This window comes from Ambystoma mexicanum, chromosome 6q (genome assembly GCF_040938575.1).
Source record: "Ambystoma mexicanum isolate Mex_15411 chromosome 6q, UKY_AmexF1_1, whole genome shotgun sequence".
NCBI classification, from domain to species: domain Eukaryota; kingdom Metazoa; phylum Chordata; class Amphibia; order Caudata; family Ambystomatidae; genus Ambystoma; species Ambystoma mexicanum.
The window spans coordinates 1,379,807,873-1,379,821,212 of NC_090937.1; the positions used below are offsets into that span (position 1 = coordinate 1,379,807,873).

The 13,340-nt window shown below is 45.8% G+C and overlaps 1 protein-coding gene across 1 annotated transcript in view; it reads right to left on the reverse strand.

Moving 5' to 3' along the window:
- Positions 1 to 1,069: 1,069 nt before the first annotated feature.
- ACOX3 (acyl-CoA oxidase 3, pristanoyl) overlaps positions 1,070 to 13,340 on the reverse strand; it is a 1,085,216-nt gene continuing 1,072,945 nt past the window's right edge. The window contains exon 18 of the mRNA XM_069632027.1: positions 1,070 to 1,850. Within this exon, the coding sequence (XP_069488128.1) occupies positions 1,731 to 1,850 (120 nt within the window). The 3' untranslated portion in view covers positions 1,070 to 1,730. The remainder of the gene's footprint in view (positions 1,851 to 13,340) is intronic.

The window sequence follows — 13,340 nt, forward strand, 5'->3', positions numbered from 1 at the left end:
GGAGAGGCATAGAGGCTGTGCTCAAGTTTGAGAGAGCCATGGAGGCTGTTCCAGCGGGAGGGCCCCCCATTCTCTGCTTGGAAAAGCATCTGACCATCAGAGAATTGGAGGTGGATGAGCAGAGAGCTCGAAAAGGAAGAAGTTTGGGAAGAGAACGTTGGAGGTAGAGGCACCAGGCCCAAGAAAGCCTTGTGGATGATGCAAATAGATAGCCTGGGAAGATACAAGGAGGCCAGCTTGGCCCAAGGCAGATGCCAGGACAATGACCACTAACTAAATGGGTTTGAGGCACAGAGGTAGGAGGAATAAGCATGTGGCAGAACGTCGGGAAGGGGCGAACAGAGAGGGAATGAGGAGGATAAAAGTCATGACCTCGGCAGAGGGAGCTGATGCGGTCTCAATCAAATAATCCTCGCAGAGGGAGAAGAACTGAGCCTTTGTTATTACCTGAGCCTTTGTGAGAAGAAAGCGGTCCAAGGTAGAAAAGGTTTAGGGAAACCCTAATTCAAGAGAGAGGAGACTAGAGACACAGAGAAGAAGTGTGCAGGAACCCCCAACTTTAAGAGCACGGAGAAGCAGTGTCTAGGAAACACTCAAGCCTGAGACTTGAAGCACACAGAGAAGTAGTGTGCAGGAGCCCCTCACGGCTAAGACTTGAAGCACACAGAGAAGCAACGTCCAGGAAACACTGAGGCCTGAAACTGAATCCACATTGTAAGGTGAGATAGGATGGATTAATGGAGTTTGGAACGTTGGTTGTGACTAAAACATGTTATACATCATTGTGATATACTGCCTCCCTCTTGGCTACATGACCGTACATAACCCTGAAACCAAATCAAACCTACTTTGTATAGCACACTATTGTTACCCAGCCAGTTAAGTACTGTGTAAGAATCCATAGCAATTGTAGGGCGTGTTGTTTATTCAGGCTCACAAGGGTGTGCAAAGGGTTAGAAGGAAGCTCCTTTGGCGTGGTCCCTCCTGGCTATTGCATGCATCAGTAAATTATGACCTCAACAACATTTGTATTATTATCTATTCACAAACAGCTACCTCAAGAAGAAAGTAGGTATATTTTCTTTATTACTTTACTTGTGACTGAAACCAGACAACTTTATTTGAATATTATGTAATTACATTAGATCAAACATTTTCCATGATTAAGGACGGGTACACTTAAAAGCACAAAAGATTCTCAGAGGCTAAAGTCACCAAAAATGTAAAGGGACAGCAGCCTGGTGCCCCTATAAGACTCAAAATAGGCCTGACCATGAACATCTAGGATAGCTGATTTTAATAACCCTGAGGGGGAAAAATCGTTTAAATTAGGTTCCTTCTATGCCAGTAGACATGTTTGAGTGAGTTGCCAACATCATCAAAAACAAAGACACGAATTGTGTGCTTAAACATTATCAACAATTACTTTCGTCAAAATGCCGATTTGAAGTGAGGAATACGTTTTGACATTTGAGTCGCATTTGACATTATGCTGCGCGCTGATCAATGTGCAGAGAGCCACATAAGTAAGCAAACGACGGTGGGCCGCTCTTCCGAGAAGCGCACGCAGCCTTGGGGAGATGGAAATGTGTGCACTCCGGCTGAGGGCAGATTTGGAATGTTTGGTAATTCGGTATCCCGCCGGTGACGCAATTTGTTTCACTGACAGCGTTTTGTAACACTGTCAGCCGACCTTCTCTCGGCCAAGGACCGCTCAAGCGGGATTCCGGTTACATCCGCGACCGCAAGGTGCCAACACTCGGCTTGTTGGCACAGAACTCTGCCCACCAGTATGGCCTCTCCAGCACTTGGTTTCCCTGGAGCACGGCCGTCCACATATTTTTATACAGCTAAAAGAAAACAAAAAAAGTTATCAGGGCAATAAAAGAAACATTAAAACAAAAGAGCAGGGCTGCACATCCATTTACATACTTTGTTAAAAGTAAATAACAAAAAGTTCTTATGTGCAAGCATTACTTTGAAAGTCTTAGAAAAAATAATGCAGCTTAGGAGAAATAAAATATAAATATTAAACTCGCATCTATCTTGCGATAAACTATCCTTCAATTTGCATCTATGCGATTGTAGGCTAATACTCTATGCCCCTACACTGAAATGCCCTGCTGCTTCAAAGCTTACTTTTTGCTATATAAAACCTAGCACATATATTCCATTTGCTAAAGAATAGGGCTAGATGAGGCTGAATTTTTTTCAAAACGTGTTTAACTCAAACAATTTTACATGAACAGTTATTTCCAAATTGAGATGAATTGTAAATGTTCCATAAGGAACAATTTACTTTCCTATAACTCTTGTTCTCCAGCATGGGTTTTACATGGGATTCACATGTTCATGAATATTCCCATAGTCAGGCTGGGAATCCTCTGTAATATTAAAGCACTAAAATAGTTGATTGCTGTCACTTTGGTCATTACTGCCCCAGCCAATGAAATTAGTCCTCCTTAGCTCCACCCCTGGTGGCCAGCTTCATATCTGAAAGCGCACGAAATGTGGCAGTATGTATCAAGTGGAGGAAATGTGACTGCTCTAGGAGGGATAGGAATGATTTTACAGCATGTCTTACTTTTTGTACTCTGCTTTTATATCTCTGAGGAAAAGGTTTATGTTCCCGATTTTATGGGAGTGGGGAATACGACAAGGTCAAACCGCTGTGAGTTTTCTTTTATCGGTTCCCGATCCATTAATAGCGCAACATGTGTATTTGTATATTGAAAATGCTTTTACGTTGTGTGGCAATTATTGTGAATGTATTTTAGCGTTTGCCCATTTTATTTATGTGGGTTTTATCTATGGTTTTTATCTTTATTTATGTATATGTTTTGCTCGGAATAAATTTATCCTGAATAAAGACTTACTACTACTACTACCACCACCAAGAAGAGCCATCGAGGGGTGGGAGGTAGGCGAGAGGGTCGCTTGTGAATCCATGAAAGATACCAATGCTAGAGTAACTTGGTCCTTCTCCAGCATTGGATCTTACATGGATTCACATGCTCATGATTACAATTACACAGAAGTACGTATACACAACCAATAGGAGGCGTTATAGCTCTACAGAAGCAATTGAACTCACCCCTGGAACAGTCACCTCATGCAAATAGGTTACAGAGCACTGCCTGGCTGACTTCAAGACTCCTCCCCGGAATCCGTCATTGCATTAGAATCTTGTGAAGATGTGGACAGACCTCCACGTAGCAGCCTTGCTAATTTCAAGCAGGGGAACCCCAGACAGGAACGCTGTGGTAGAAGTTACGACTCTGGTGCAATACACCCTCCGCCTTCCTGGCAGTGGCCTGTTTTCAAGTTGATGGCAAGGAGAGATACAACCAGAGAGCCACATGGAAATTGGAGTCTTTTCCAGGGCTTATATTTGCTCACAGGTCCAAACAAAACAAACAGTTGTGATGCCTTTCGGAACTGCTTCGTTCATGCAATATAAAACTTCAAAGCACGTAATTCAACAAGTGTACGCCCCTCTCCGCTGGAGAAGTGGGAACACCAAAGAAAACGGGTAGAATCAAAGGTTAATTTAGTTGGAAATCTGAGGGAACTTTCGGCACAAAGGAAGGATTTGTGCAGAGCACCACCTTGGACTGGTGAAAAGCCAGGTATGCCCGTTTACAGGAGGGCTTGCAGTTCTCCCACAGGCCTGGCAGATATAATGCCCACCAAAAATCAGTCTTCCATGATCTAAACTTCAGCGGAGACCAGTGAAGAGGTTCAAACAGAGGGCCCATTAACTTGGAAAGAACAACATTGAGTTCCCAGCTGGAGCTGGAGCCTGTAATGTGATTGTAACGAGAAATGGCTGCTAGTGGTACTTGAATGCATTTACTTATTATATTAGGGAACCTACTTTATTGTGAAACCTAGGCCTCTCTCCCACTATCCAGGACTCTCAGAACTAGGAGTCTCTCCGGTACCCAAATTGTATGGTGAAACCTAGGCCTCTCTCCCACTATACAGTGTCCTCAAACCTAAGTGTTTTCTCCCGTACCCAAATTGTATTGTGAAACCGAGGCCTCTCTCCCACTATACAGGGTCCTAAAATCTAAGTGTATCCACCCATATCTGCCTATTGTATTGTGAAACCTACTGTGTTTGAAACCTAGACCTCTCTCCCACCATACATGACTCTAAAATCTAGGTGTGCTCTCCCGTACCCAAATTGTATTGTGAAACCTAGGTCTCACTCGCCCTCTCTCACACCGGAGAGACCACGAATAACGAGACCATGCCGTTCACACTAGACTAAGATTGCTGCAGCTGAACATCATCAAAATCTACAGTAAATATATTTTACACTATGTCTGTGGACACAGGCCGCAGGCACTGGCAGACATCCATGCAACGTAGAATACAGCTATGGCTATGCTCATCCGGTCTAGCAGCGCACATAGCCGTCCACACTGAAACACCTGACATACCTCAACACCTCTGCCACTAGCATACAGTGACTACCAACTAAAAGAAATTCGGTATAGCTGGCCACACATCGACTCTTTTCAACAATAGGACTCCATCGCAAACCACAAACAGCGCCCACCCACGTGCCTGACCTTCCTGGGCTGCTTAGTTGACCCTAGCCAGGCCTCCTACCCCCCCGAGTCCTAGATCAACGAAAATGCACACATGTATCTCCGAATCTAAAACTATTAGATACTCCAGCACATTGACTACGGTCACCGAGGGCGTTCCAACCACAAAGCGCATTGAGGCCACACAAATGGGGAAAGAGCGCTATATACATAACCGAATATAATACAATACAATACATGCGTGTACTAGTCCTGCCGTAGCCAAGGGCAGGAGATATGCCAAGACTTTTCTAGCTGTGATCAGAAGAGGGTCCAGCTGTTGGGATTGACATCAAATGGTAAAATGTTTCCACTTGTGCTTGTCGCACGATAATGCAGAGGATACCGTAGTCTTTGCAGGAATCTTTCTGCATGCTAGAGGCAATGCAAAGTTTCTGAATTCCTGGGCTGCAGAAGCAATGCCCTCAATGTTAGGTTCACTGGATCGTGATGCAGACCTGATCCTCATTCTTTGGAGAGGAGGTCAGACAGGTGAAGTAGATTGGAGTACCAGATCTGGCGTGGTCATTCCGGGGCGATCAAGAACATCTTGGCTCACTTAGAGTGTGTTTGGTACTCGCAGTCGAAGTGGAAGTGGAGAGAATGCATATAGGAAATTCCTGTCCCACAGAATGGAGAAGACGTCCCTTAGACTCCTTTCTTAAGGATACTGGCTGGAAAACTGGAGGCACTTGGAGTTCTGTTCCGTGGCGAACAAGTCGATTTTGGGGCGACCCCACTGGGAGAAGATGTGAAGAACTTGGCTCTGGCGAAGCTCCCATTCGTGACATGATCGTAGCTCCCTGCTGAGGGAATCTGCAATGGTGTTGTGGATCCCTGGCAGATGGTAGGGGAGGAGAAACATGTGCGATATTGACCAGTGCCATAGTGCTTGAGCTTCCTTGGACAGCACTGGAGAGCGGGTACCGGCATGCTTCCGGATATAAAACATGGTTGTCGTGTTGTCGGTGAAGATGTAAACCACCTTTGTCTGGAGTTGCGGTTTGAACGATTTCAAGGTCCATAACATTGCTCTGAGCTCCAAAACATTTATGTGTAGGGATTTGCCTTCGGGTAGCCACAGGCATCTGGCATGGTGTTGGCCCGTGTGGACTCCCCATCCCTCCAGGGAAGCATTGGTGGGGACTGTGGCCTGATGAACTGGGAGGCAAAAAAGTAGCGCCCCGCTTAAGCTGCTCACGATGATTCCACCATTGGAGAGTTTTGTGGAAAGATGGCATGAGGGGGCAATGTTGTCATTCCAAGAAACTGACACTTGCCGTCATCGAGAATCGATGAACTTTTGGAGAGGCCTCATCTGAAGCCTGCACTGTGGAACTAACTGGTTGCAAGAGGACATCATCCCTAGCAGAGCTTTGATGGAGCGGACTGTTGACACCTACAACATGGATAGTTGGTGAGTCTTCTGGAGTATGGCTTCTACACTCTACTCCGAGGGGGGAGCAAGACATGTCACGGTGTTGAGCCATGAACCCAGATACAGAGCATTCGTTGATGGTGATATGCCTGACGTCGGTGAGGTGATGGAGAATACCAGAGACATCAGGCACTGGATAGTCTTCTTGGTGTGTTGCAAGGCTAGTGGTCAGGAAGGGGCACATATTAGCCAGTCTACTTGGCCTGGATGGGCTGCCACTGTGGTTAGGTATTCTGTGAAGACTCTTGGAGCTGATTTAAGGCCAAAAGGCAGAGCCTTGAATTGATAATGCTTACCTTGTACTATGATATGATATGGCATTTATAACGCGCCTATACACAAGTGTTTCAAGGCGCGACGAGGCAAGGGAGGGGGAAAAAGGGAGGATGGACAACGATCCTACTAGGCCAGGTGTCAATCAGATCGCACACGTGCGTGGGAAGGGGGCAGAGACAGTACAGTACATGGCAAAGATGATAACAATAAGTAAGTAGCAGACAACATGTGGCAAGTACCTGGGTAAGTGCAGCCATCGGGTGTCAAGGGCTGGGAGGGGAACTGTGGGGATACAGAGACAGTCCCCAAGTGCGGGGGTTGCCAGGTCGGCAGCGCAGGTGTGAAACACTGGCGGGGGAAGGACCTGGTCCCGAGATCAGAGGGTGTCCAGGTAGCCACTGCAGTTCCAGGTACAGTTAGGAGGTCAGCAGAGGAGAGGAGGAGAAAAAGCAGAAGCAAAGAGAAAGGTTTTGAGGAGTTTACGGAACCAGAGATGGTTCTCCTCAAGTTTAAGGGAGGCAGGGAGGCGGTTCCATAGGGAGGCATCAGCCAAGGAAAGAGATCTACCACCAACTCGTTGCTTGGAGAAGCGACTGACCCTGAGGGAGTTGGAGGCGGATGAGTGAAGAGCTTGAGAAGGAAGATATTTAGGAAGAGGGAGTTGAAGGTATTGAGGCACCAGGCCCCAGAAGGCCTTGTGGATGATGCAGAGGGTTTTGAACGTAATCCTCGCAGCCACTGGGAGCCAGTGCAGAGATTTCAGTCCTGGAGAGATACGATCCGTGGGCTTGAGGCCAAGGACAAGTCTTGCAGTCCTGTTCTGGATAAGTTGCAGAGGGCGGAGAGTAGAAGCAGGCAGATTTAGAAAGAGGCTGTTGCAATAGTCCAACCTTGAGAGAACCAGAGCTCTGGAGACAGTGAGCTTCTGGGGGAAGGAGAGGAAAGGAAGAATACCTCTGAGGAGGTGCAGCTGGTAGTTTGACTTCTTAGAGACGTCAGAGATGTGAAGAGAGAAGGAGAGTGTGGAGTCAAAGATGACCCTAAGGTTTTTAGCCATGCAGGTGGGAGCAGGAAGAGGGCCCAGAGAGGCCGACCTGAGAGCTGCAGGGAAGTAGGGAGTGTGTGTGCCGATGAGGAGAATCTCAGTCTTACTGGCATTAAGGCAGAGGTCATTGGCAGCACACCACTCCTGGATAGCAGACAGTCAGAGATGAGGGAAGGAGAGGAGGAGGCAGAGGGTAGCCTGAAAATGAGCTGGGTGTCATCCGCACAGCACTGAAAGTTGGGACAGAGAGCGGCAATGCGGTGGGCAAGGAGAGCCAGATATTGGTTGAACAGCCAGGGAGAGAGGTTAGACCCCTGGGGGACACCACAGGTAGAGAAAAAGATAGTGGAGAGGAAGGACCCAAGTTGGACTGGGAGGGTCAGTCAGAGAGGAAATAAGTCAGCAAAGCCAGAGCCCGGCTAGTGATACCCAGGTTATCACGGAGACGGTTGAGCAGGATGGTATGATTGACAGTGTCAAAGGCAGATGAGAGATCAAGCAAGATGAGGACACAGGGGGTGGTAAAGTCAAGGTTGGAGAGTAGGTCTTCATGGACATAGGAGAGACAGAGAACACCATAGAGTAGGTGGGAGAGGAGGGGGTGGAAGGAGAGGGAGACACTGGAAGGTCATGAGGAGGTGTGATCACTTAAGCAACGCCAAGACGTGGAGAGAGCAGATTTCACCTACAAGTTCTGAGAGGGTTCTGTATGAAGCCCGAGGTCCATAGCAAGAAGCAAGCTAAGGAATGAAGGTGACTCCCAGTTGGTGTGGCCAGGCCAGAGACATACGTGTTGCAGATGTGTGCGGGTCCCAAGTGTGCCTACAGCCGTAGTACAAGAGGAAGAAGTCGGGAACTTAAAGCAGCCCGCAACCCCACTGTTCCTGGTGTCGGTGAGTGAAACTTGGCATTCAGGTTCACTCATAAACCCTTACCGGTAACTGTTACCAAATCTTAAGTGGCTCATGTAAGAGTAGAAGCAAGTGTGAACTGTTTGTCTTTACAATGGAAATGTATCAAGCGCACTTCTAGTAAAAGTTATAATGCTCGCGCGTGAAGAAAAGCCTTTCATTTCTCATTGTCGAACTTTTAAATGTTGCCGGAGTGGTTGCGTGTTGCCAATAAAAGAGGGGAATGCTTTCTAAAGTACTTCGAAGACTCTGAAGCTGACTTTCACACTTGTTACAAGATCATAAGGCATCAAAGGAAGATTGTGTGTGACCAATTGTGATTCCCGACCAGAGTAGAAAGTGTCTCACAGTTAATAATGTTGAATACAAACCCTTTCAGATACTTAAAGTTGAAGATCTACCTTACAGAGTGTTCGCGTATGCCTAAACTTGTTTTTTCTTTGAAGACTGAATCTTGTAACACTAAAAACAATTATTCTTTAAACACAGAATTTGTATTAATAAGAAGAACACACATTACCCAAGCTAAGAGGCGAACCCTTTCTATAGTGAAAAAAAACCCTGTTTAAATCAATCCAAGTAACTGAGACCGTTGTCCTCTGATAGAAGTGGGACATTGTTTTCTGAAGTTGGAAATGTGGCAATACATCTTCAAGGTAGCTACTCGAATCAAGAAGGCATGAACAAAGCTGGGAAAGGGAGCTTGGTGCTTGCAAGAAGATTGAGCAATTAACCTGTAATGCTGAGACTGTTGAAGTCAAGAGAAAGTCAGTCTGGAAGGTTATCCTTGTTGCAGTAAGGCAGACAGGAGAGGCTAAGAAGCTGCCCTTTTTTTGCCGTAGGAAAGAAGAGTGCCTTGCCTAACTCTTGAGGTCGAAGTGTCTTGTCTTTAAAATGCCTCACCATTCAATTTATAAAGTTGAAGCAGAATTACCAGAACTGTGGTTGTGTATAATACTGTCAGTGGATGTCACAATGAAGTTGGTTGAAGTAGTGGCTTAGTGTGGAACCAAGGAGTCGTTTTCCACTGTAACAGTAGTAGACGGGTGGTTGTCAAGAGGAAACCAACAACCCAAGAAGAAGCATCCTGACAATTATATCGAATGCACTGCAGCGGTTACAAAAACTTGTAGAATTTAAGAAGGAGAAGTTGCTAATCTATTCTTTGAACAGTGTCAAACAATCTTGGAAGGAAGAAATCCAGAATTACGACTGGTGCTATTTCCTTGCCTGGAATTTGAAACAGATCTTGAAGCTGAACTGTTACCAGTGGATTTTTGTTTGGTGAACTTTTACTTCCTTTGCAACTTCCCTTAGCTCTTAGACTAGGTAGGGAATTCCTGATAGAGTAGGTTTAGCAAGGATGTATTTGCATCTTATTCTTTTAATAAAATGTTTAATACAGAGAAAAATACAAGCAGTTGTCCGCCTTGCATTACTGAAACCTCACAGCATGTCTGGGGACGTGTTTGTGCCAGGGCTAGTGTCATTGTCTGTGAAGGTAGCCACTGGGATAGACAAATGAGGCATTGGCATAGGTCTACGGGGCGGAACTAAATCATCTCATAAAAGCGAAGCCGGAGGACTCTTACTCATGGCAGAGAGGAGGTAGACGATGCTGTAGTTCCTTGACTAAGGTCTGCAATGTAGAAAGGCTATCCAGAGACATGTCTGTGGGTGCTGGCTGTGTTCCCAAGGGAACTGTAGTCATAGCAGCGGGTGGAACTGCTGGTTGAAGTGGCAGATGAGGTATTGGAAGAATTGGGTCCAGTTCTTCCTGGACTTCCTCATTATCAGAAAATAAGGCCTCCAGAGGTGCTTCTTTTGAAATGTCACCCACTTCCAGCAGCTGAGCAGGCGGTGTAGTAACAGATGACACAGCAGGCACCAGGGATAAGAGTGGTTTGGCCATAGTGGGCTGCGGCAGATAAACCAGTGCTGGAGGAATTTCTCTGCCCACCCTTGCACCCCATGGAAGTGAAGCAAGTACTGGGGCTTGCGGAACCTCCACTGGTGCCGTGGACATCAATGGTGCTGAAGCCAGTCTGGGAGGCAAAGCAATTCTGGAGATGGCAGGTGTTGTCGTCGCTGAAGTCATCGCCGAGCAATAGTCGGCGGAGCAAACAAAGATGAAAAAGTGGTCAATTTCAGTCTGTGGACCACTGACGGTGTGGGTGATGCTGAGGTCGTCAAAGTGGTTGTTGGTGTAGATGATAACTTATGCCATCAAGGACGTCGCCTTTCCGAATAATGAGATGAAGACGGTGGTCTAGTGGTAGACATGGTCATAGCAATAGACAGAGCAGTCGTGGACAGAGCCGTGGATGATGTGGACGGAGCATTCTGCGCTAGAGTTGTCGATAATGTAATTGACGGAGTAATAGTCAAAGTGTGAGACTTGTGTCCCCTTTTAGTTTTTTCCCCAGGGAAGGTACATCATGTGACCTCAACCCTTTAGAAGATTGAGTTTGCTCCATGAGCCTGCCGACCCTGATAGAGGCATGACTCCGAACCAAGGACGTTCAGAGGCCCTGGCACCCTCCTCAAGCCAAGTCACCAACCTTCAATAACGATCCTTTCGAGTCTTTGATAAGAAGGAATGGCAAATGTAACAGGTGTCCATTTTGTGGTAAGAATGCAAGCAATATAAGCATTTGCCATGCTGGTCATCCACAAACACGTTCTTGAGGTGATATTTGGAACAACTTGAAAAGGCTCTTCTTCGTGGCGTCCGCCATGGCAGCATGTTGAGGGTCTCAACTCGAGTGAAGGCCTCACATGCTGAGAAGATCCGTTGATTGCATGGATCTACACCGGCAACGGGTCCCTGTTACTGGTAGTCACTAAAGTGACTGATGTTGGAGAAACTATGGAAAACATTTTCTAAAAAATATGACAAAAATCGATATTTCAAGGAGTGAAACAGCGAGTCTCCCAATACATAAACGTGGGGTAAAAATGTGAAGATGGCCACCAGGGGTGGAGCAAAGGCAGACTAATGCCATTGGCTGGGGCAGTATGACCCCAAGTGACTTCACTAGGCTATATAAGTGACAGGCAATTTCGAGCTTTAAAGCTAAACTGCTTTAATATTAAAGAGGATTCCCAGCCTGACGACAGGGAATATTCATAAACATGTGAATCCATGAAAGATTAAATCTGGAGAATTAGTAAACAACGCTAATCTAAACTGGATCCCAACATCCTTTTGAATGCCTCTTTACGGACAATAAAAGCACCAAAATACCCCTGGGTGATCATTGCGCTCTATAAAGGCTAAATAAATAAAATTGATGCACCCTAATACTGAGTGCAGCTTGAGAAAAGGACATAGGCTAAAAATGTGCAGACTATCAGAGCTAGAACGAGATTTCACCCACTTCATACAATAAAATAAAATAGGGTACAGAAACGACCCACTTGAAAATTTGAGCAGAACTAGTCAACATCAGGGATCAAGGCCAAGAAAGGTGTACTATTCTGACACAACCTCCATGCTGTTTCTGAAGCTATTGTCCCATCCAGCCCCTGCAAGAGTAGAATATGAAGGCAGGATGCTTGAATGGTTCAGGTATTTCCCCACTAGCTGAAAATTCATCTAAACCGTCTCCCACAGCTCATGTGTGGTACCACATGGTTAGGCCTGATGGCAAGAATCCTGGACTCAGAAAATCTTCAATAGAATTTCGACCTCAAGCTGCACATGTGGCAGGCCATATTGACCCTGTCCAGGCCTCGGCGAACAACATTGGTTCATTTTAAATAACCCTAAAACAGAAGTCTTGATAATTCGATTTGGCAACCCCCTCGCCTATGTGGATTTGAACTGTCCTTCAACCATGTGCTTTCTCCAACCCCACACCTATGCATAAAATCCTCAACATATGTTCAGTATTCCATGCGTCCTTATTTTTCATTTCACAAATCAACTCTACAAGGAATACCTTACACTTCAGATCTCCTGAGATCAACCATGTGCTTTCTCCAACCCCACACCTATGCATAAAATCCTCAACATATGTTCAGTATTCCATGCGTCCTTATTTTTCATTTCACAAATCAACTCTACAACAAGGAATACCTTACACTTCAGATCTCCTGAGAGGTATTATTCCCTTGACGCTCATATCAAAACAAATTTCACTAAGCCTTGCAGCGGTCTTGTCCATCAGCATTTACGTACCCCCCACCCCCCGAGTGAAGACAATAATCAAAATACAAAGATTGCAAAATGATGCCTCAAGTTTCTTTGGGATTCAAGAATCAATCATACTTGCTTTGAAAACTCTATGCTCACTAGTGATGAAATACCATGCCAATATCAAATTCTTCTGCCTTGTGCAGAAAGTGCCACCTGTTGAAGCACCAAACTATATTGCCAGACTATTTCACGTCTATCCCCAGCCAGATTCATAAGAACCCCCAAAAAGTAGTCTATTTGACATGTGAAGTGGGAGCATTTTGTGGGTAGGTCTGAGTGTAGGTTCTGAGAAACGTCCTTTCCCCCCCTGATTGTGATCTCGTACTGCATAATGTTTCTGCTCTGCGTACTATAAGGAAGTCATGGTATCAAACAGTGAAGACAGACACGAGTGATCACAGTTCAAGGGTGTTTATTGAACTTCAATGGGTTGGCAGCACGCCTATCTAGCCCTAAACCTAAGGATGGGAGAAAGCTACAACCATCAAATAATAATAACGCAGTCCTAGTGGAAGTCTCTGTCAAAATAAAAGGGCCTATACTAAAAACATATTGCCAATCCTTCTCTCTAAAAACAAATAGTGTGGGGAAATTATGTATGCAAAAGATAAATGTTCAAGAAACAATACGTCAGGATAGTTTAGCAGTCAGCTGTGTTAATTTCTCTGGCGCTGCTTTGATCCTGGAGCCAAGGACGGTACCACAGCGGCTGCTGCTCCTCCCCGACTCGGCCAGTCTTGCTGGAGGGCCCTGGGTATCAAGGACACACAATGCAGGATTCTTCAGTCTGGTTTCCTGGCCTTACGCCTTTTAATCTGAAGGTTTCTGGAAAATAACGGTTTCTCGCGAAAAGGTCAAGGAGGAGTGGCAT